This window comes from Trichoplusia ni, chromosome 2, assembly GCF_003590095.1.
Source record: "Trichoplusia ni isolate ovarian cell line Hi5 chromosome 2, tn1, whole genome shotgun sequence".
Classification (NCBI taxonomy): Eukaryota; Metazoa; Arthropoda; class Insecta; order Lepidoptera; family Noctuidae; genus Trichoplusia; species Trichoplusia ni.
This window is the reverse complement of record NC_039479.1, coordinates 13708537-13732171: the sequence shown is the minus strand read 5'-3', so window position 1 is coordinate 13732171 and position 23635 is coordinate 13708537. Positions and strand designations below refer to the sequence as shown.

The following is a 23635-nucleotide window of genomic DNA, read 5'->3' as shown; positions in this document are numbered from 1 at the left end:
GAATCGATTTCGTGTATTAGTATCAATTGTTAGGAAATTACCTAATTCTTTCTGCTTGAAGAATGGGAGCATACCCTAATTATGAAATAATGGTCAAACTGGCCATTCAAATATTCCGTAACGGTAGGACTTCTTACGGAATATTTGCGTAACTTGTGTTTAATCGTATTTGAACCTCTGTCGGCCGTTTTCCACTTGACTTGGTACTAATAGGGGACTTCGGATTACGTCTAGTCATTGGAATCAGTGCATTGACCGATTCCCCTTCAAGTTAAGTTAAAGACAGCGGTCGCCTTACTTTGTAAAGACAGTTCATAATCTTCTTTACCATCCTTATCTGGTCGATTTCGATAACAGTGTTGATGAAATGATTGATGTCAATGGAACGTTTAAATCGTTGCCTGGATGGTCAAGTCAAGGAAAAATGGACTTTGGATAAATAGTGAAGGAAAGGCGTTTGTTTTGAATACTGGGCCAAATTATAGTTTCTCAAACTCCTGTATTTAAGTGGTGGCATTAACTCATCAGTCATAGATGTAGACGTTGGCTAGAATTATATTATTACGATAAACACTCTGACATTTTTTATTATAATTGGATTTTCGTTTCGTAATAGTTATGCTTATCTTATCAACTTACATTTAATAAATTCAACAAATCTATCTTTGTCGTGTACTTGGTTGATATTAGGTAAATGTAACAGCCTAGTAGTGGTTGTTTATTGGGCTTCCTATCTAATTGTAGATAGTACTGAATGTAGCTCTGCCTCACCTCACTCAGGTGACATGATTAGGCTATTACAAGGCAGTAGTTATTACCTAGATCCTAATGACCCTATACTTACTTATGAGTAAAAAAAATGCCGTAAATTGTTGTTTGTCTACGGACTAAATTCTGCTTGTGGGTCATTTACAGTTAACAAAAATAAAAACGATATGCCAATGAAAATAATCTGTCAATTTGTACTTAATACGGTCAGGCATTTTAAACAAAGGCCCCAATTCCGCTATTTACAATAGGCCGATGTGTGAATGAAAATTAATTGTATTGGCAGTGAGTGTTTCGTACTAAATTTCCAATTATTGGGTTGGTGTCATTTTAATCTAATTTCCATTCATTCATCGGCAACTGTAAATAGCGGAATTATAGCCCTGCTTTCAATGAAATTGCATTGACCAGTCCAAATTAATATCTGTGGGAAAGATGAATTTACACACTTTGGCTAAATTAATAAAGATATCGATATCACTTACTGAAAGGGTAGTTAAATATGACGAGTACGATGGCAGCGCAGGCAGAGAGCGCGGGGTCGGCGATGCGAGCGGCGACCGGCTCCCACTCGGAGGTCAAACCTGCTCCCATCACGAACAAACTGCCTGCAACAAAGAAGGACCGTTACATTATCCAATTCTTAAAGAAAGGCTCCAAGCTTATAGACTCCAAGGGTAGAGTACCAGAACACCCTGCCGTACGACACGTTCGTGTTCCACGCGCGCCTCAATGAGATGTCAGCAAGCTCTGTAGAGCCCATTAGGGCTGATGCCTGTCGGGCAGCGGGATTACGGGGTACAAGAAGGGCAAATGAAAGAACATGTGTGGGTTTTAGTCAGTAGGAGTGTCACACTCCCTTCGGCGAAACCCAAAGCGGAAGGAGCTTTTGATGATTTCCTACACGAAAAAAAGGGGTAGAGTACTGAGCAGTACTGATGTAGAGCGGCATCTATTCCACAACTGATGGTAGCCCTCCAGCACCAGTCGTATCAAAATACTAAGATAGCGATCGCTTAATGACGCTGTCGTTATGTCGCCAAGTCCGTAATATGCGCTTATAACGATACGTTAGACTGTTATCAAGCCTATCCGTTGTTATCAGTATCTCATCAAACTTTATCGCAAATTAACGTCGGTAACGGCGCGCGGCGTTAGGATAACGATTCATTTTAACGCCGTACTGGCAATAAATCATTATCGTTTTACATTCGCTATCCATGTCGAGACTGCGTGCCTAGGGAATGTATCCATGTGGCTTTGTAAAATTATTTTGCGATAAGATGTTGAATTGAAATGTAAAGCTGCGTTTTGAGTCGCGTTTAGCTTCTAAAGTAAGGTAATTTATTATTCTTAGATGCGGGAATAGAGATGTGGATTTTTAAAGAAATATTTAAATAATAACACGGCCAGTTCAATATCAAACGCTAGTAGTTAGTAAAATGTCCTATAAGAATTTGTAGCCCCACATAATTTGATATCATAATTTTATGGGGAAAGTAGATATTGAATTTTTTTGACAAATTATTTGTATAAGTTTAGTAAAATTCAGTAGATTTAAATAGAAAGTGACAGAAGAATGACTAAGAGCTGGGTTAATTATAATACGTAATTGCTTAGATTGCTGACCTTTATTGCATAAATTTATAATCATGAGGACATTAATTATACATGTTTGAATAATTAACCGAGGGCTTGCCGCTAACTCTAAAAGTAATTGTTGCAGTTTTGAAACCGCGATAGCACTAGTCGGGGTATAACGGGGTCTCTTTTCCACAATTACGTTAGTATAACTTCCTCACCCTGATCTCAAAGTTACTATTTAAGACGACAAGTTGAAAAGTGAGATCATGAATAGTTATTTGCATTATGGCATCGTAGATAATAACTGCGACGTAAACATTAATAAAGCCACGTGTGAAATATTTACATAATACTAGGCGACGAGACGTTTGAATTAAATTATTTGTTATCTCGTTTATCAAGTTATTTCTTTCATTTCATACTGAAGTAGACGTTAAAGGCAAGAAATTATTTACACTTTCGTCAGCAGATATTTTTTCGTGTTTTTTAATACGTAAGTAGGTTTTCTTTCTGTAGGTTTTAAGCAACCGACTGATAAGCGATAATAACATAAAATCCTGATAAAAGAAAGTCTATGACCTCATTGGTTGGTGAACATTATAAATGTCTAGTCTGTATTCATTATTTGCCTATAGGATGTGATATCCTTGATCCCAAGTGGTCTTACGAAGGTAAATAACTATTTATCTGAGAGTTAAGTATAATTATCGTCACGGAGATAATGAAAAATATTATGAAAACTATTTAATATCATCTTTACTTATAATGAATGTTTAGTAGAAATATGTATAAAAAAACCTCATCTACAAAACTAAAATAAACTCAATGTTTATAGTACAATGACCTCATTATCGCAGTGTACAGCAGACGAACATTTGTTTTTGTGAGCTCAGGGTCGCATATTAGATTCCTGGATAACATATGTTTAACCTAGATATCGTTATATTTTTTCATTTATTTTATTATTGGTGGAACATTTAATTGTAACTCACAATAACTATGGTACTAACTTAAGATTATTATTTCGCTGACTTAAATTCTTCTAATATATTTTTTTGCGTTGCTAATATTATAAACGCGAAGGTTTGTGTGTATGGATGTTTGGATGGTTGTTCCTCTTTCACGCCAAAACCACTGAATGGATAGACGGACACACAGATAGTTTATAACCAGGATTAACGCATCGGACAGTTTTGATCACGATTTTATGTTCTCGTGGGATAATTTTTGATTTTGCGGGCGGGCAACAGTCAATAAATTGTTCGAGCCCTCTCTTCACGATATGTACATGTTGCACGTTGTGCATCATCATCACCATCATCGTCCCATATTTGTTCACTGCTGGACATAAGCCTCCTCAATTACACGGCATCGAGACCTATCTTCATGGTTGCATGTTGTGCATAGTGTCAGGGCAACTTACTGGCGATGTCAGTGGGTGCGTGCGTGAGGACCGGTTCTCCAGACCCTGTCTTCAGCACCACTCCACCACCCTCCGTGACGCTGAGGCGACGGCTGTAGCTAAGCTCCCGACCTAGAAGACAAGAAACCTTATTAGTTGCTGTACGAAAACGTAGTGCTTATTACAATGACTTAGAGATGATTTTGTATCGGTGATTTTTTAATTTCGTAAGTAGAATAATAATATTGTTTGAATAATAAAAAACCTATAACTGACTCTAATTAAAAGCAAATAAGCCTCACTTGATGACACGTTTTTGGGACTAATTGACTGATATTTCACGTTAAATGAGAAAAGAATCAAAAACATTGAAATCTTCCCCTTTTTGAAGTTGATTGAATAAGCCATGATAATGGATGGGCGAATTTTAGTATTCAACCAATTTATTTGCTTTTACTCGCATCCGAGAATCAAATTTATACACTTTGAATAGAGTTTTTTAACTAGCCTTATTACAGCGAGACCGTTAATTAGCCGGAACGTGATAAGAGATGTTTAAGAGTTTCATTTTGGTTTACAAACATTCTATTGCATTATGCTTCAACTTTGCTTGTCTACAAACGTACTACAACCTGTAGGTCCTATTACTTACACATATTTTAGTAAATATCGTCTGCAATTTATTGAAAATGTCACTACATTGTTTATTTAAATTACCCACGCGTTTGTTTAATATCTATAGTGTATGAAGAGAATAGGGTCCACTTCCCGGTAAAGCTATTGAATTTACGTTATGTTTGGGTTTACGTGATCGTCGCGTTCCACATACCCAGCTGTTGATGCATCAAAACTTGCTAAGCTCAATAGAATCATAACATAATATGAGCAAATGTATTGAAGTTTAACATATTAATGCGTTTTTACATTAACTCAGTTTAGGAGAGTCTTTACTTTTTCGAATAATTTATTTGCAACCTGGGGTCGGAGCTTTTAAAGCCTCTTATGTGGTTTTAAATAAGCCATTGAAAAATTATTCAGTGTGCAGGTTTCCTTCAGCTTTTTTTTAATAATAATTACTTATTAATAGGCGTATCTATTCGAAAACATATGAATACGTGCCAGAATTTAAATACGACCTTTGACTTGACAGCCTAACGGTTATACTTCTAGGCCATTCTGGGCTATTACTTATTGAGGTAGTTACATAAGGTACAGAATCGTAGCAAAGCAAGAATCTTAACACGCTTCTATTAGACCACTCTTACTAAAATATTGGAAACCTACCGAATCACCGCCATCAAAATATAGGTGCTGTGCACTTTTCGTGTTGCGATAACTAATATGTATACTAGAAGGACAGATAGAGGCTTGAAAGGCAGAGGAAGGCCAAAAAGGAAGTACATAAACCAACGAAAGAACTACAAAGTGAGAAGTACAACTACAGAAGTGACTACAAATAAGGAAGAGAAAGAGATGGCACAGAATAGAAAAAGACGAAGAAAAAATAATAGTAAATTGTGGTGAAATTCATTATTGAATGGCCCTTATTACGTGCAGATTGATTCGCTGCATGCAGTATTGTTTTCATTGCGCTGTGTATACGGAAAGCCGATCATTTTCTTTTGATTCGATGTTTACAATGGGCTGGTCACGTGCACTCGGAGAGAAGTAAAACAACCGTTCTTGATAATCGATTGAATGCGGCTATTGAATAATTGTATGTCGATCCTTACTGTACTTCCATTTAAATGTTATTTCATAATATTATGCTTTCATTTGTATTTTGGTTTGGGCTTTGTAATGTTACAGATGAGATATGGAACTTTCAATATCTTACGATATCTTATGTCGTGAGCAACGTCTTTAAAAATGCCCAACAATTTTTTTTGTAATCGAGTTCAAATTGTTTTCTTTGAAAAGTTGTTCTTCTTATCCGTCGGCTAAGATTATTTGATGTTAGAGAGCAAAATATTTTATGTCTAGTATGTATCTTTATATTACTGAGTAAAGTCCTACTATGTACCACACTATTGTTGTAATAATACGAATTACATAGTGCTGTATATTTATTTATTTACCGACGCGCCTAGTAAAGTATACTTAATCTCAGATTCAGGTACCTATCATGTAATGTCAATATTTAGTTACTGTTTATGTAACTATTTATACAGTATCCGTCGATAATGTTCACTGCTTAATACCAAATAAATTGTTATAGACATATATCAAACGGAAGTTTGAAGCCGATACGATAAGTTAATTAAAAAAAATACTAGTTCAATAAAATTGGTCTATAAAATTAATTAGAAGTATTCAAGAGAGAAGATTTACTCATCATAAGTTCATGTCAAAGACTTGCACACTTTACCGTGTCCTCATGATAGTATAAATTTACTTACCTGCTAGCAGCATATAATTAATAGCATTCAGGAGTAGGCCAATAACCGCACTGCCGACGATGACCCTAGGGTATCTTGGGGGCTGTCCGTGCGAGGAGTGCACGCCCAGCTGCAGCGCGTTGACGACTAGCGCCAGCGCGAAGGAGGCGAAGAGCACGTGCACGGAGAGCCGGCCGACCACCTCGATGCGCGCCCAGCCGAACGTGTTGCGGAGCCGGCCTTCACGACCTGCGCCCTCGTCTGCACGCTCGTACTGGACAAGTAATCATATTTAATTAGAATTTGGATGAGTTGGACGAAATAAGCATGGTATCAGTTTGCAATGAGCACATGGTGAAAATTGCTTCTGGGTTAACAGGTTTTGACATTATTATATGGGATTGTCCAGTACAAACCATTGAAATTTATCTATCAGTACAATTTTGGCATCTGCGTCTCAAGAACTCCACAATCGAATTTGATATTTTACGACTTTTTGTACGGAAATCAACAGTAGATGTTGCTTTCCGCTAAGGCTATTCAAAAATCATTCATTTTTATTCTTTACAATGTTATTGTTTGGTTTATGATTTTGCAAGTTATCAGCACGTTTGTTTGCCCATAAAATTCACATAGTAGCCGTTGATAGTACAATGAAATAAAACTCGAAATAATTCGTAGCATAACTTAAACCGGAACCTGATTCAAGTATGCACAGGCAGGTAGATGGAGCATTTAATTTGGCGGTAGAGTTTCAGTTTAATCTTACATATTTTTGTATTGAAAGCATGAAATGTGTTGCATCGGCCTTTTATGCCGTTTACCAACTATGCCGTAAACTTTTATGAAACACTGCATTATATGTAATTTGTTGTTAGAAGGGCAAAATTTAAGAGCTGTGATCTTTAACCAGTCCTATTGAATGATATCTACAAATTGCGCACTTCGCCACATCATTATACTATCTATCCGTAAACCCTGCTAAAATCTTCAACCTGACCCAAACATTGGTTAGTTGCCCTAGTGGTTGAGTAAAGATTGATGGCGATAAGATAAAATTAAATAATTCTGTAAGCAGCATACTTTGTATGAGATCAGTGTGGTGACCAGGCCGACGAGCCGACAGAGCGAGTGGCACGTGTCCACCAGCAGGGTGGGCGAGTGAGTGAAGTGGGACGCGAACAGGCGCCCGCTGAAGCCGGCCACAGCCAGCAGCAGCGCCAGCAGCGAGCGCGGCGGCGGCAGCCACTGGAGCCACTCCTTCATTGCCATTGTGATGATTTATAACTGTCGACAAACATTACAGAATAAATATTTTAAAAGAATAATTAATTTGTGACACGTTATGAATTAAGTGAGTTCATGGTTTGTTTAGGGTCGTACATCGTCCGGTAACGTTGTTTTGCCATGATGCAGGAAGAAACATTGTGCCCGAATAAAAAAAACACTAAGAGGATGAAAAATTTTCGCGGTGCGGTTTCGGAAGGAGAGTAACTACCAACACCGCGGTATGAGAATTTTTTAATATAAGATTTATTAATCCATTTTATAGACGCCAGAATTATTTCAGAATGTATCTACATCCTAATTCAATATTCTATATCTCAAGTATATCTGGATTTTTGAATTTAGGTCTCGCCAAGAAAATGGTTAAAACTTCAATGAAAATTAGGAAAATATGTGCCATCAACAATGGGGTAGCACAAGCAATGTTGATAACGAGGAACTACAGTGAACTGCACTTTAGTATTGTACGATTCGACGTTTCTCGTACTTATGTAATGTGTTACGTTATACATCTACATCAAAGAGCTATATTATCGATTGTTACTAAATAGGCTGTAACACCATTAGCTTACACTAGCCATTGTTAACTGTAAAGTTAGGGTCAACATCCAATTACTGAAGTAATACTGCGAAACATTATTGAAGTACATTTACTCTGAACCGAGGAAATTTTCATTGTTGTTCTTCATCTGCTGAAAAATACCTACGCTATTGCATATTTTATACTTGACTTTATTGATAAAGAATCATTGGATTCCTGCGTATCAATATAAAAATTGTTCTAAAATGCAAGATGTCTAAACCAATTTTAGTCACGGGATGCAATTCATAAGGAGATTGTGTGAGATGAAAAATTGTGCCTAACAAACAAGGGTATTGAACTAAAATGGTTCGCTAAAGTAGGTATTTTTCTATTCAAAGAACAGCCGCTAACCATAAAACCAATGTTTTTTTGAAAGCAGTCTGCTTTCGAAAATAATCCGAGTTTCTATATGAGATGGGAATATAGAAATCATCTACACAAAAATTAATTTTGTTTTGACATGTTCATAATATATTCGTGTTTTCTTGTTTCACTCATTGGCCTTATCTGATTTGATCAAGAACGGCTCGTGTTCCAAGTCGGGCGAAAGTTTGTGGGTGAGACAAAATATTTGTGGGTCAAATAAATCTAGAGCAATGTTTTTTGTCATTAAACTAGTTTGCAGTTTAAGCATCGCTAATCGTAGATGGGTTTGAGTCCGTTTCTGTCGTTCCAATACTTACAACATTTAAATGTACAAAGTGTGACATCAAATCTACAATTGCACGATCACTTTTTTATATGCTGTGGAGTTTATTGCTCCTTTTCTCCTTCACAGCTAGGAGTATTTAGGAATCGCCGAAGGGTGAGCAACACAGATTTTTTATCATTCAAAAATTTCCCCTTTGTAACCTGACTTAAATTAATACTTTTTTTATTACTCCATCCTTCTTACAGAAAACCATAAATAGCGTAGCCTATTTAGGGTTTGGGTGGGGACCCTGCAGCCTATTTAGGGTTTTTATAATTTGTTACTTATTATAGGATCCGTTTTTTTTACATCTATTTTCATTGCAGAAACCGGGTATCTATATTAGTATTACTTTGGAAATTTTGAATTGGGTATGTTAAGATGTACTCAATTGGATGCCTTAGGGTTAACATATACATTAACTACATCTTGAATAAGTATGTCTATGTCAGTGACAGTGATATCGATAGCACAGCGATCCAGTTACGGTCTAACGAAAGTGGTTTACGGTCATCACCATACTAAGATGAGTGTAGTAAACGCGTTTCTATACACGATACGTCATGAAGATAATATATTTACGTAATTTTTACGAATCTCTTATGTCCCGTATTGAACTTTTTGATGGTCGTCTTTTGAGAATTTGGTTTCAGAACCATTGAATTATTTATTCAGATTCAACACACTGTAACTGTGGACACACAATCTTTTCCAATGCGATCATGTTGCTCGTTGTAATGTCCCACTTTTGGGCACAGGGGTCTATTTTTATAGACCAGGTGTAAGCATTGGCAGGCACGGCTCATTGCTGGTTGGCAAATCTAGTTTTGTTTTCCCTTTTTCTTGGTGATTTCATTAACTGATTGTAATGTGTCTTCGATTAATAAAGATGCATGCACTGCACTGATCCATGAGCCTTTATGACAAATACTTGTTGTAACATTTCTTCTTAAAGAGCAAACTTATTATTTTCATAACCGCGATTTAAAGTGATATTTTTATGGTCTTTCTTTAATATTTATTATCATAGTCACATCCTCGATTTATTTATACTGTGACCGACTTCATTGCGGTTTCGACCAACGACCTCTAATACAAAAAAATAATCAAAAAATGTTCTGTAAGCAGATCTTAAGTTCAAGTACCAATGTACAGTAACGTCCACTCAAACTAGCAAACATTTAAAGGACTCGTCAAACTGTCGTTGGTATTTTTTTTCATTGTTTGGCAACAGATTGATGTTAATGTATTCTCTACTTGCCATTTACGGAACATGTTACGGTCTTTTAATTTGGGGCAACGCTTCTTTCTTATGGTTATAATGAGTTATAAAAGTTATGGCAATTCTTAGGTGTTGGTGATTGTATAATTTCTGTAATATCCACCAACTAGATAAGTACTTTGATATATATTTTTGTTGAATTTTTAGGTGCGGATGCTTATAAACTTAATGATCTTATCATTTTCGCATAGGTTTCATAACAAAAGTTTTTTCTTATGTAAGTAATTTATACATAAATTGAGATGTGGACTTGCGTGTTGCAATAGAGGTTTTAAATACAAATTCGGGGAAATAAGTCGGAAATAAACAAATGGCTTTTCTCCGCAAAGTTCAGTTGTAAGCCAGGCACGATGTTAAAGACAAATCCCAGTTTTTTTTTACTTTAGAGAGAATGCTATTAGTTCTAGTTCAAAGTATTAAAGACATTGATCCACTGTCTGCCATATTGTACGATCTGATCGCGGAAGACGGCACTCAGCCTTATAATGGGTTGTCTCCGGTAATTGAAACGGTCCGGCGATCGGCGTATAAATTCGTAAAGTCGTCGTCAATCGTTTTATGAAGTAATAATCCGATGTTTTAAAATAATTTGGTAGTTAAGATGGTTTTCTTTGATGACACTTTTTGAAGAAGAAATAAAAATGTTTTCCTGCTCTAGTATTTATTTAGTAGCTAACGGAATTTCCATTCGAATGCCCCTAATTTACGCTGTAAATAAAAATTCCTCGTTTTATGAACACACCTTTGTCGCGTCGAACCTTCGCCTAATAGCGGTTTAGATTTCTTTGCCTTTTATGAAAAGCTTCGCGGTTCGCTGGCTATAGAGTCAAGTACCACGACGGCCGAAGACTTTCGCTAAGGTCTTCTACTAATATCATGCCTTTACATTATCTATAAATAAACCATGCAGACAGGTGAAAATAGTAACAAAGTACTTCAGAGTAAGAAAACGATTTCGTTTTGATAGCCGCTGTTGCTCTACATTTTTGTTATTAAAAAAGCGAAGATTCAAAACACTTGAAAAGAATAGTATTACCAACATTTGAATAATTGTGATATGACGTAATTGAAATTATCCGATAGCTCAATCATATTTACAATATTTAATTTAAATGTATGTTTTATTAAATATACAAACATGTGTTACTAATTTCTATTAACATCTACATAATTATTGAAATCAATCAAAATAAACACGAATGTGTACGCGAAAAACAACGCCCACACAATAAACTATTTTAAGCGTCGTCTTTCTGTTTAATCATATTCTCACACGTGTGAAAATCTGGGTTGGTCATTGGTCTATTTGACTTTTCAATGTTCTAATCCAATTTAAATAAATAAAATAAAATGTAATTTAATTAAAACATTTTCTTATACCGTTTGTTTACCTTAAATCACGTCTCTTTTGTTTATTATTTTACTAATTAGGTAATTATTTTGTTTATATCTGTTAAAGAGTTTGTTTTAAAGTGATTCGTGTTTATTTTAAAGTAAAATATCAGTTATAAAGTATTTCGTGTTATATGATGAGATAATCGTTAGTTTTAGTGGGGTCAAAGATAGCGATATATCCTAATTTATGATCAGTTATCGACAAATTCATCGATAGCTGTCTTTCGATATAGAATCTTTATTGTTATTATCACTTGCCTACCGCTGGCTAGGGTATGAATGCGTACCTTTTCACATAATATTGAACATAACAATCATTTTCTATGGAAAAAATGTTATGACTACATCATAACAATGACACGCGTTAAACTACTTTAAAACAATTATTTAATTAATTAACAATAGCGTAATTATACATTACACTTTCTGTTAGTTTTTAAAAACTTTGCTAAAAATATACATAGGTGTTAACCTATCAACCTATTCTAATTCTAGTTTCTTCCTTGTTAATAATAATAGAACTTTTGTTTCGGAAAATAACGAAGTTGTATTTTTTTAAATCGTTAGGTTAGGAGTTCGACCTTACACGGAATGATAATAAATTAGGTACAGTCGAGCGCATATCAGTAGACTTTGACTCTACGAGCGCCTTTAATTCAAACGAGCAAGTTTGATAAAAAAAATACAACTAGTTTGCGACCGAAGTAGTATATTATTGGGCATTCTGTCCCACTCCTTCGCTCATGCATGCGCATTCGCGTCGTGGGACAGAATGCCCAATAGGTTATGCGCGACACATATCATGGAATAGAACGCCTAATGGTGGCTGGTCGGTGCGCTCGGCGGGTGCGCCTCGCAGCCGATGGTGGTAGAGTATGTTCAATATCCGATAATCGACTCGATCCATTTAGTCGAGTATTCTCACAGGCTTACCATGTGTAATTTGTGATTCGATTGATCAAAAAAGTTTATAAGTGAAGGCTATGAACGTATTTTACCATTCTTAGACATGAAGTTTATTAAACAACCCCAATCATTGAATGTAAACACTATCTGTGATGATATTCCCAAGACTCATGCTCGTCATAGTGAATTATTACCTAACATAGTACGTTGTATAATTTGTGGTCCGTCAAATTGTGGAAAAACAAATTTGCTCATTGGTCTTCTTATCCATGAAAATGGTTTAAAATTTCAAAATGTTTACGTTTATTCAAAAACTTTGCACCAACTTAAGTATAGATTTCTGGAAAGTGTTTTACAACGAGTTCCAAGTATTTCATTTCAGAAATATCATGGAAATGAAGACGTTTTAAGTGTTCAGGATGCTAAACCGAACTCTGTCATAATATTTGATGACGTTGCATGTGAAAATCAAAGTAACATGCGAGATTACTTTGCAATGGGTCGACACAAAAATATCGATTGTTTTTATCTCAATCAAACGTATAGTAAAGTGCCAAAACAGTTAGTAAGAGACAACGCTAACCTTATCGTACTATTTAAGCAGGATGATATTAATCTGAAGCATATATATGAAGAACACGTTAATACAGATATGACTTGGGCTCAGTTTCGTGAAATGTGTTCTAAAATTTGGAGTGAACCTTACAACTTTCTGGTAATAAATAAAGATTGCCCTAAAAATAATGGATGTTATAGAAATAAGTTTGACACATTTGTCGTCTTTGAATAAGAAAATGATATATATTTAAGACTCTTGACATTGTTACCTTATTACTTGTTTAACAACTCTTATGAGATGACTATACATTTATCAACGATGGAAAAATCATTGAAAAGACAAATAGTAGATGCTTCAGCGGCTGTAAAGAAAAAAGTACGCGCCATGAGAGAGCTTGAGATTGGCAATAAGCAAGCATTAGAAACGGTTTTTAAACCTATAACCGAATCACTTAATTTACTAAGCAACACCAGTAATGAAACTACTTCTAATGAAAATGGAAAAATCCTGGAAAACAGTCATACATTAAACAATGAAGCCTCTAGTAGCAGAAAGTACGAAGAAAGCAGTGATGAAAATGAAATCGACAGTGAATCTTCATTTCAATCCATGGGTGATAAGAACGAAGAATGCGATACATCATCTTGGTCCCTATCTCCTGAAGCACTACATGATGTACCATTCGGTGTTCGGATAGAGCGTGGAAAACTTATGTTAGGTTCAGCTAGCATTACGATTGGTGACGATTTTGTTACAGTCGCGGGTCGCAAATATCGTAATACACCCGGTTTGAAACAGTTGCTGCTAAAAAAAGATGTAGACTTGAGTATAGTGACAGATAATGATATGCAACATTACAAGTCCATGCTGCTCGATACAAATGCACATCGTCGAGATTTTGAACCAAACAAACCCATCAAAAGTAGCAAAGGACAAAAATATTTGCAAATTATTAAACCTCTTTTCAAATTACAAAGTACAAATCAGATCTATAATCAACCAAAGGGAAATGGACTACCCTTGACAAAAGTGTGGAGAAAAAACGTAGACTATGTTTATTGGGACAATCCAAACGAACTAGTGGATAGATTAAAACTTTTGATTGCTTCACGAGACGCTGGCAACACTGGGCTGGACAATGAAATAATCTCCATCATTGAAGAATTACGTGAAAGTAAGGTTATCAGTTAATAAATATCTTCCATCGTCTGCATACGTTTCATTTTACTGTTAACCCTTCAATAAAAAGCATACTAATACTACTACATTTAAAATGAATATAGACAAATTTGGTCATTATATTCATAAAAGAATGCGATTGACAGAATTATTCGAGAGTAATGATAATTCATTGACAAAAACAGAAAATGGTGAATTTGATTTGAAAGCTGCAACGTTAAGAGGTGTCAGAACTCCTGTAGAGCCAGATGACGCTGTAAATAAGGTCTATGTCGATCAATTCATAACAAAAATAACAAAAGATTTACATAAAGCCATGCTGTTAATGCAAGCTCGAATTATGGACGATGTACAAAATACTTTAAAAGCGAAGATATATGAAGTTTCCATTCATTTAGAAGATAAGTTTTACACAAAAACAGCTGTAGATAACTTATTAGCACCTAAAAAGTCATCATAATGTCCAAACAAGAAATTGTAAATGAAATCCATAAAGCAGCGAGAAAAAATTTTAATCGACGATCTGTCATTTTAAAAGGGATTGATGATTTGTGGCAAGCCGATTTAATGGACATGCAAAATTTAAGAAAATACAACAAAGGTTACAATTACATATTATTGGTGATTGATTGTTTCTCAAAATACGCCTGGGCAGAACCGCTCAAATCGAAAAATAAAATTGATGTTACTACTGCATTTGAGAACATACTCAATAAAAGTCAACGCAAACCAGTTAATTTACAAACAGATTCAGGAACAGAGTTTTATAATACATCATTCCAAATGCTCATGAAAAGGTTTAATATTAACCATTACTCGACCTTTTCTACAAAGAAAGCTTCAATTGTAGAGCGTTTGATAAAAACTATTAAAAATAAATTGTATAAGTGTTTTAGTATGAACGGAAACTACAAGTGGTATGTAACGGTGTTACAAGATACGTTGAAAATGTATAACAACACAAAGCACCGTACTATTAAATGCAAACCTGTTGAAGTAAATAAATGCAATGAGTTAAACGTAAAAGACAATATAAAAAGAACACATAAGCATATATCTTTTCGTTGCGTACCAAAGTTTAAAGTTGGTGACAGTGTTCGCATTAGTAAATACAAACATGTTTTTAAAAAGGGATATACTCCTAATTGGTCAACTGAAATATTTACCATAAAAAAAGTTAACAATACCACACCCACAACGTATCACATAGAAGATCAACGAAAACAAGCTATTTTAGGAACTTTTTATGAACCGGAACTTCAAAAAACATATTTCCCAAGCGTTTATTTGATAGAAAAAGTTTTAAAAAGAAAAGGAAATAAATTGTTTGTGAAATGGTTAGGTTTAAGTAACGCAGAAAATAGTTGGATCAACAGAGCTGCGATTGTGAATTGATAAAAAGTAGATATCAAATCATTCATATAAACATTATTATTTCTTACATGTCTTTCATTTTGCTTTGAACGATGCAAGGTGGTGGACTAGTAAATAGTGTGATTAATAATTTACCCTTTGAACTTCATTTGCCTGGTTACAATTATTGTGGACCAGGTACTAAACTTCAAAAACGTTTACTACGTGGAGATCGAGGCATAAACAAGTTAGACGAAGCTTGTATGCATCACGATATTGCATATCAGAACCATACAGATTTACCTAATCGACACAAAGCCGATTTACAACTGTTAAACATGGCTAAACAAAGACTTAGGTCTAAAGATGCAGGAAAAGGGGAAAAACTTAGCTCATGGTTAGTGAGCAAAGTCATGAAAGCCAAAATAAAGTCTGGTGCAGGAATTAAAACGTTTAACAGCTTTGTGTCGAAAATAAGATCAAAAATTAGAAAACTAAAACACAAGGACAGTAAGGCTCTTATAAACGCCGCTTACTTGGCTGCAAGAAAAATATTTCCTTGCATACAGAAAGTACGAGTTCCTCGGGTCATACCCATACCGAAAACTGGTGGAGTTCTGCCTTTGATCCCAATTTTTGCTGGTTTATCGGCATTAGGATCTTTAGCGGGTGGTGCTGCTGGTATCGCAAAAACTGTTAACGATTATAGAACAGCTCAAAAAAGTTTACAAGAAACTGAACGACACAATAAAACTATGGAAGCATTAGCTATAGGAAAAGGGTTGTACATTAAACCACATAAAAATGGTACAGGTTTGTTTATAAATTCATCAAAAAACTGATAAGAGAGCTACCTAATCGTCCATTAACTGATATTGATATCAAAAAGCACGCACGCGACTTGCCATACTTTCGAGGAGTTTACATGAAAGATCAGCTACCGAGAAAACCAAAACAGGTTGAATGTGCTATTGTGAATTTGGACAATTCAAAAAATGAAGGAACGCATTGGGTAGCTTATGTTAAATTTAATAATTATTGTGAATATTTTGACAGCTTTGGTGATTTAAAACCGCCTCTCGAATTGATACGGTACTTAAAAAACTATAATATTTTTTATAACTACACAAGATACCAAAAATTCAATTCTGTGAATTGTGGACACTTATGTTTAGAATATCTAAGGAATTTTTGGAAAAATAAACGTGTATAAATTAATATGTTATTCTTTCATTTTTATCATTCTCAAGATGTCCCTCACTTTGTCAATAACTGGAAACTCATCAGATTTGTCTACTTACTATCCAAACACATTACAATTAAACGGTCAGTACGAATGCGCGTTATTGCATTTCTCAACGTTTAATTCTATTCCAAATATTGATAAAAAGAACAATAAGTTCTACTATGGATCCGAGGAAGTAATTGAAATACCCGAAGGAACTTATGAACTTCAAGATATTAGTGATTATATTAAATCCAAAATACAAAATGCATCGATAAAACTACGATGCAATAACAATACTCTAAAAACTACAATACTCTGTTCAAAAGATATAAACTTCGATAAGGAAGACACTTTTCGAAATCTACTAGGGTATGATAAGCAGATCTTGAAAGCTAATAAATTGCATGTCTCACAGTTCCCAGTTAACATTTTACCAACAACCGTGATCAGGATTGAATGTGATATTGTCAGTGGTTCGTACATAAACGGAGAGCCCAGTCACATTATCCACGAATTTGCACTCAACGTGCCACCAGGATATAGAATCATAGAAATTCCTAAAAACGCAATATACTTTCCAATTAACCAAAACAACATAAGCTGCATACATATACGGTTACTGGACATAAACAATCAACTAATAAATTTACGCGGTGAAGAAGTACAGCTGTATTTACATCTAAGAAGAAAAAATGATTGACTATAATAAATATATATATCAACCAGAAAAAGTCCTCAGTTTACATCAAGCTCCCAGTCATATAAGATCTAGCTCGAGGAAAATAATAAAATTAACGAGAGAAAATAAAGCATTTCTTAAAGCAATCGGTTTACTAAAATGAATATCTTAGATGTTTTATCCGCACCAACCTACGACAATACTGTTGAAGGCATCGAATACCATTCATATAAACCGTACGTGACTAGTTTTAACAGGAATGACGAGATACGCATACCTATCAACCAACAGGACTTGTATGTACTACCGTCAGCAAGCACTTTGTATTTGGAAGGAACCATAGTTGTTAATAAAAAGGATTCAAAAGAAGCCGCGAGCAGTGTTCATTTTACTAATAATGCTCTACTCTATCTTTTCCAAGATATAAGGTACGAATTAAATGGCGTGGAGATTGATAAAATAAAAAATGCAGGAGTTACTACCACCATGAAATCATTAATATCGATGAATGAAAGTGAATCAAAGCTATCTCACGCATGGGGCTGGAACATTGATGGTATAAAAAATATTAATGGAGGTAATTTTTCCGTTTCTATACCACTATGTAACATACTTGGTTTTGCTGAAGATTTTAAGAAAATTGTTATAAATAGTAGACATGAACTGATATTGCTAAGAAGTAACACGAACTTAAATGCAGTGAAACTGAATACTGGTGAAGTAATTGACGACATAAAGATCAATAAAATTATATGGCGTGTACCGCATGTTAAAGTATCGGACAAAGAAAAAATAAGTTTGTTAAAATTGTTAGAAAAAGATCGACCTCTTCAGATGATATTTAGAAATTGGGATTTATACGAATACCCAGCTCTACCAAAAACTACGAAACACACCTGGTCTATAAAAACTTCATCGCAAATAGAGAAACCAAGATACGTAATTATTGGTTTACAAACAAACAGAAAAAATAATTCAAGTTCTGATATGTCACAGTTTGATCACTGTCACGTTCGGGATGTTAAAGTATATCTAAATTCGACTTACTTTCCGTATGAAAACCTTAATATTAGTTTCGCGAATAATAGAATCGCTTTATTATATGAGCAATACATCCGATTTCAACAGTCTTATTACGGACGCCGTTCGGAGCCATTACTAAGTCAGAAACAATTTAGAGATATAGCACCACTATTTATAATCGATTGCTCTAGACAAGCGGACAACGTAAAAACAGGCCCTGTTGTCGATGTGAGAGTAGAAATTGAGAGCGAAGCGGAGATACCAGACCAAACTTCAGCATATTGTCTCATATTGAACGATTGTATCATTGAATACAAACCCTTAAGTAATACTGTGAGAAAAATATCATGAATCCAAATACTATCATAATAGATGTTCAAGGTTTTAAAGATCTTTATAACAATTTCATAATAAAGGAATTGGCTTTTGCTACTCGAGAATATACTCAAACATTTTTAGTAAAACCTCCATACTTGTTTAAATATTTGACAAGCGACGAAAAGAGACAAGTTAAATGGTTGGAAAGGCATAAAGGTATTTATTGGAACGAGGGATACATTGACTACAGAGAGTTTAAACGAATAATTGTTCCATATCTAGAAAATAAGGAAATTATTGTAAATGGCTTTGAAAAGATAAAGTGGATAAATGATCTTTGTGAGGATTGTGTGGTATCAGACCTTGGAACAACACATTGTATCAATTTCTCAGAGCTGTATAAAAAATATTGTGTTGGTCAATCTAATTTTAATTGTAATATACATGCAAAACATTGTGCACTTAAAAATGTATTATGTATAAAAAAGTATTTAGAATGGTAAAATGTGTACCTACTCATTAAGTAAATAGTTTTGTAAATAAAAACTAATTTTAATTGTAGTGTACACACTATGTGCTCTAAAAAATGTGTTATGTTTGAAAAAGTATTTGGAGTGGTAATTAAATGTATAATTTAAGATATATTTTTTAAATAAAACAACTTTTATCTATAATTGTATTTTTAATTCAAATTATACATCGTATACAAATTACAAAATTAAATTGAAACGAATAACCAATATAAATAAGATTAATAAAAAACTGAATATAATTCTAGATCGATATCATCAAAAATCACTGTCTATTAAAGATTTAGAGATCTTTTTAACTAATGATTCTGTTTCATCCATAACACTGTCCATGGCATCCCTGACAATATACTGAGCACTTATCACAACATTCTCGTTTTCACTATCGCTGTCATTTGTTTGAGAACTATTGTTGTTGCAGAGATCAATAACAGCAATTTTGATTAACTTAAGACCTCGTCGTTGTAATCGGCTGACAACAAAAGATTTCGTGGCATTCTGTTTTTTTAAAGTTTCTCTGCGACGCAGCTTTTGCTTTTTTTCTTTGGTTTTACATTGTTCTGGTTCAGTGCGACACAGCTCAGAGAATCCTTCGTAAGGATCCTGAGCATACTGGCTAAACACAATTTCTGAGTCAGATATCTGAAACAAGAAGATACGCAAAAATAAATAATCAATACTGGTGTACATAATCCACTAGTAGGTTAACGTTAGATTACAATATCTAACTTACCGTTGACATGATGATGTAAAATGTCACATATACTATATTATAGTAATAGTCTGTAAAGAATAAAAACGAAACCAACAATCAACTTTATATAAGACTTTAAAATTGTTAGCTTTGCATTTATTTGGGTCTGTATATAAATTGTTTGAAAACCACTCTTTCGTAAATATACTTAGAGTTCCATATTACATAACGGTTTTAGACTAAAGTATAAACTGCAATCTTGCATAATATTTTACTTGCAACATAGCACAAGTGTCTACTCGTCCCACTACAAACTTATGTATTATATTGAATCATTGCAATCACAAATATTACAAGACATATGGAAAATAAAACACATGTCAAAAGTACAATAAATATAAAAATAAAACAAGTTTGTACTCAACAAATGGTGTTTATTAGTGTGAATTTATTAATTAAGCTTATTTTAATTTATACGTATTTACAATCTGTTTAACAAACAAGTATTTTATTTAATAACATATTTGTTTCTATAATATTACAGCTCATTTGTATCTTAAATAATATAACTTATATTATGTACGTTAAATGATAACACATTGAGATAACATCAAGTCAAATAACCTTTTAAGATGGAAGTATGTCCCCACGCTTGGGTTGCAACATTGCATTTGGATATTAAACGTTTATCATCGTTACTTGATAGTGCTATTTTATTCACACTTTGTGTAAATATTTCATGTTTAATTGATTTGAATAAGATATTTTTTCGATGGATTATGTCTCTATTAAATAATACATGCTGATAATTATCAATAGTTAAATCACGGACCACACAAGACTTAATACCTTTTGCTTTCTTAATGACATTGTTCTTCGTTTTTATTGAATATAATTTTGACCTTAAACCAACAAATTCGGTAATCAGCTCGCCACCCATTTCGTCTTTAAATAATCCCGGCACTTTTTTATTTATTTGCGGTATCATAAATTTATTATTAATGTTATAGTTGCTAGTATCGAAGTACTGTAAAAAATTATATTTTATATCGTTATAGAAATCATCCGTGTATATAATATATACAAAAGAATCCGTGTCAGTGTAGCATAATTTTACTCTATCGCCGTAAAAAGGTTTAACTATGTTATAATGAAAATGATACATATGTGATTTAGATAGTTCTAATACAGTAAAGCCTATGTATATCGGTTTATCCAATATTAAACGGTCAGGTTTCATTTGTATTGCTACTAAGTTTTCCGATAAAACTGAAGCACTATGAAAATAAGGATTGCTTATGAGTTTTTCAGCACAAGTATATTTTTTGGTTTTATTATTTGGACTATTCCATGAGTTCACTAAATGAACAGTCACCCTTTTTTCTGTATTTTCTAAAGTTTTACCAAAAACGCTATTGTTTAATAACTTAAAGAAATCCTGCTCAAAAACACTTTTTGCGTTTTGTCGTAATTTGGTATTTAATTCGATGTACTCCTTTAAATATGCACTTTGTCGAAACGTAATGACTCTATGTATTTTACGTAATAATAAACCATGCTCAAGACATTTCTTTAAGTGTACATAATGAATCACGTATTTATACTTATTGTAGAGATTTGCAATAAGTTTTTCTGTTTTACCGCCCGGGGGTTTACATTTTTCAGCACAGAAAGGTAAGTCGTTGTGTAAATTATGTAACGTTTCAGGGTATAAGAGATCTACTTCAAGTATAAAACCCCATTCCGCGTTATCTCTAATATTTTCTACGACTAACTGATCTATTTCTTGTTGATTTAAAAATCGGAAACCCGAGTGAGGTAAATACTGACACATACTATAGCCGTAAAGATTATTACAGTCTAAATAACTTATAAAACACTGTGGTTCCACTGCATCATACGATGACATATATCTATTATTAGCTTTTGCATAGCGGTGGGAACACATACATAAACCTCCTCTTATACCGCTTTGAATCATCCGCACAATAGATAAGTCTGTTATAAGTTCTAATTTAACTCCCGTCTTTAAAAGCATAGCATCAAATGATAAACTAGGAGCAGTAATATAAAACGCAGGGTCGAGCTTATAATGCACTTTACAAGTTTTTCGAAAATTTTGAAATATGTCCGTAAGTAATAGTACATCAGTCTTTAAATATAAGTCAGTATATTCACCCATTGTTTTTATGCCAAATTTGGTCCATACCGAGTTAGCGTGGTTATAGTCCTCCTGTGAAATATGCTCATTACTTAAGGAATTGAAAAATAAATGTTTCGGTGGTAACGTTTTTTCTTCATAGCAATTCCAATTGCTCATGTAATCGTAAGGATAAATGCCTTTTCGGGTAAGTAAATTAAACTGATCATTTATAGGGAAATGAAAGCGCAAGCTAATAAAATCCTCAATTCGCATAGTCTTTGATAGCTTGTCTAAACTAGTGCCTAAGAAATTAAATGAATCTAAAAATCTAATTTGTACGTATTCATTCTCGTCTATATGTATAAATTTGGAAAATGATATATATTTTTCTTTGGTTCTAGGGATGATATTTAATTTGCCAGGCGTTTCACCTAACTTTTTAATAAAAAGGTGACAGTCGTATCCTGATAAATTATGAAAAAATATTGGTATGAACATAGGTAGCTTATATTGTAAATTACAATGTCGATGAGCTGCACCGCGATATCGACCAGTAATATGACAGTGATCTCTTACTTTATTATTCCATAACAGATTATCGCATATGTGACATTTCCAAGCTTTTTTGTAATCAATTCCGTCTTTCTCAGAAAATATAATCGAAACATTTTGAGTTAATATGTTATAAATTCTTTTGACGTCTTCAGTAAGGAACTCTATAAATTTCGATACACAATCAATTCCACGATAAGTTTTGAATTCATTAAAATTATCATCGCACGATGAAACAATATTATACGCGAAGGCTGAAGGAACGTGTCGTTGTAAGCGTGACGTGTTAGCGGTGTCCGATTCATGGCCGGAAATCGGTTCGAGTAATGTTTCGAAATCAGCGTAGATTATGAAAGGAATGTCTTGTTTTTTATTATAATTTTTGAATTGTAAAAATGTTCCTTTATCAGGCAATACAGTAATAACTCCTGCACACAAATGATTTTCAAAACGTTCTTCACTTGAAAAAAACACTAAACAGGTTTCGCAGAAATATATCTTACTATGATGTTTTGTTATTTGGGTTTTAACGAGGCGTGGTAAATCTTTAATGAGACAATAGTGAGATGAATTCGAATTTTCTAAAAACAGTAAATGAATTTTCTTAGATTTATGATTAATTTTCTCAGATTTGTATAGAGGTCCTGTTATAGTCTTACTACCTCTTAAACCGTAAATATAAATATTTAAAAAAGGATTGTTCCTTTCAAAAGTATCTATATCAGAAAAAGTGATTGGCAATTGGATATCATTTACGTTCAAGACATCGCGGAAATGAGGATACGATGTTATTCTTTCAGGATGTGTATTCGTTGGGTATAAAGCAGCAACTACACACCACAAAAAACAACACTCGTCATTATTTTGAATATTCAAACATGCTTTCTTATTTTTAATGTATTTAGGTAAATCTATAAATTGCGATCCGCTGAGAGGTTGATATTTATTAATATTTATTTCTAGATGTGAATTATTCAAAAACGTCCATCCGCTGTCCCTTTCTTGAAAGTCATCAATTTTTTTTAATATTATCGATACAGCTTTTTCATAGAAAGATTTGAAGTTGTAATTTAAATGAATAATAAAATTTTTTGTTGCAAA

The 23635-nt window shown here is 33.8% G+C and overlaps 1 protein-coding gene across 2 annotated transcripts in view; it reads right to left on the bottom strand.

Annotated features, from left to right (window-relative positions):
* The window catches only part of LOC113508165 (zinc transporter 1), a 34916-nt gene that overhangs the window by 2653 nt on the left and 8628 nt on the right, over positions 1 to 23635 (bottom strand). For both annotated transcript variants that reach the window (XM_026891136.1, XM_026891134.1), the window contains exons 2-5: positions 7216 to 7419; positions 6154 to 6406; positions 3776 to 3886; positions 1254 to 1376 (exon numbers count right to left, since the gene is read on the bottom strand). In XM_026891136.1, the coding sequence (XP_026746937.1) occupies positions 1254 to 1376; positions 3776 to 3886; positions 6154 to 6406; positions 7216 to 7404 (676 nt within the window). In that variant the 5' untranslated portion in view covers positions 7405 to 7419. The remainder of the gene's footprint in view (positions 1 to 1253; positions 1377 to 3775; positions 3887 to 6153; positions 6407 to 7215; positions 7420 to 23635) is intronic.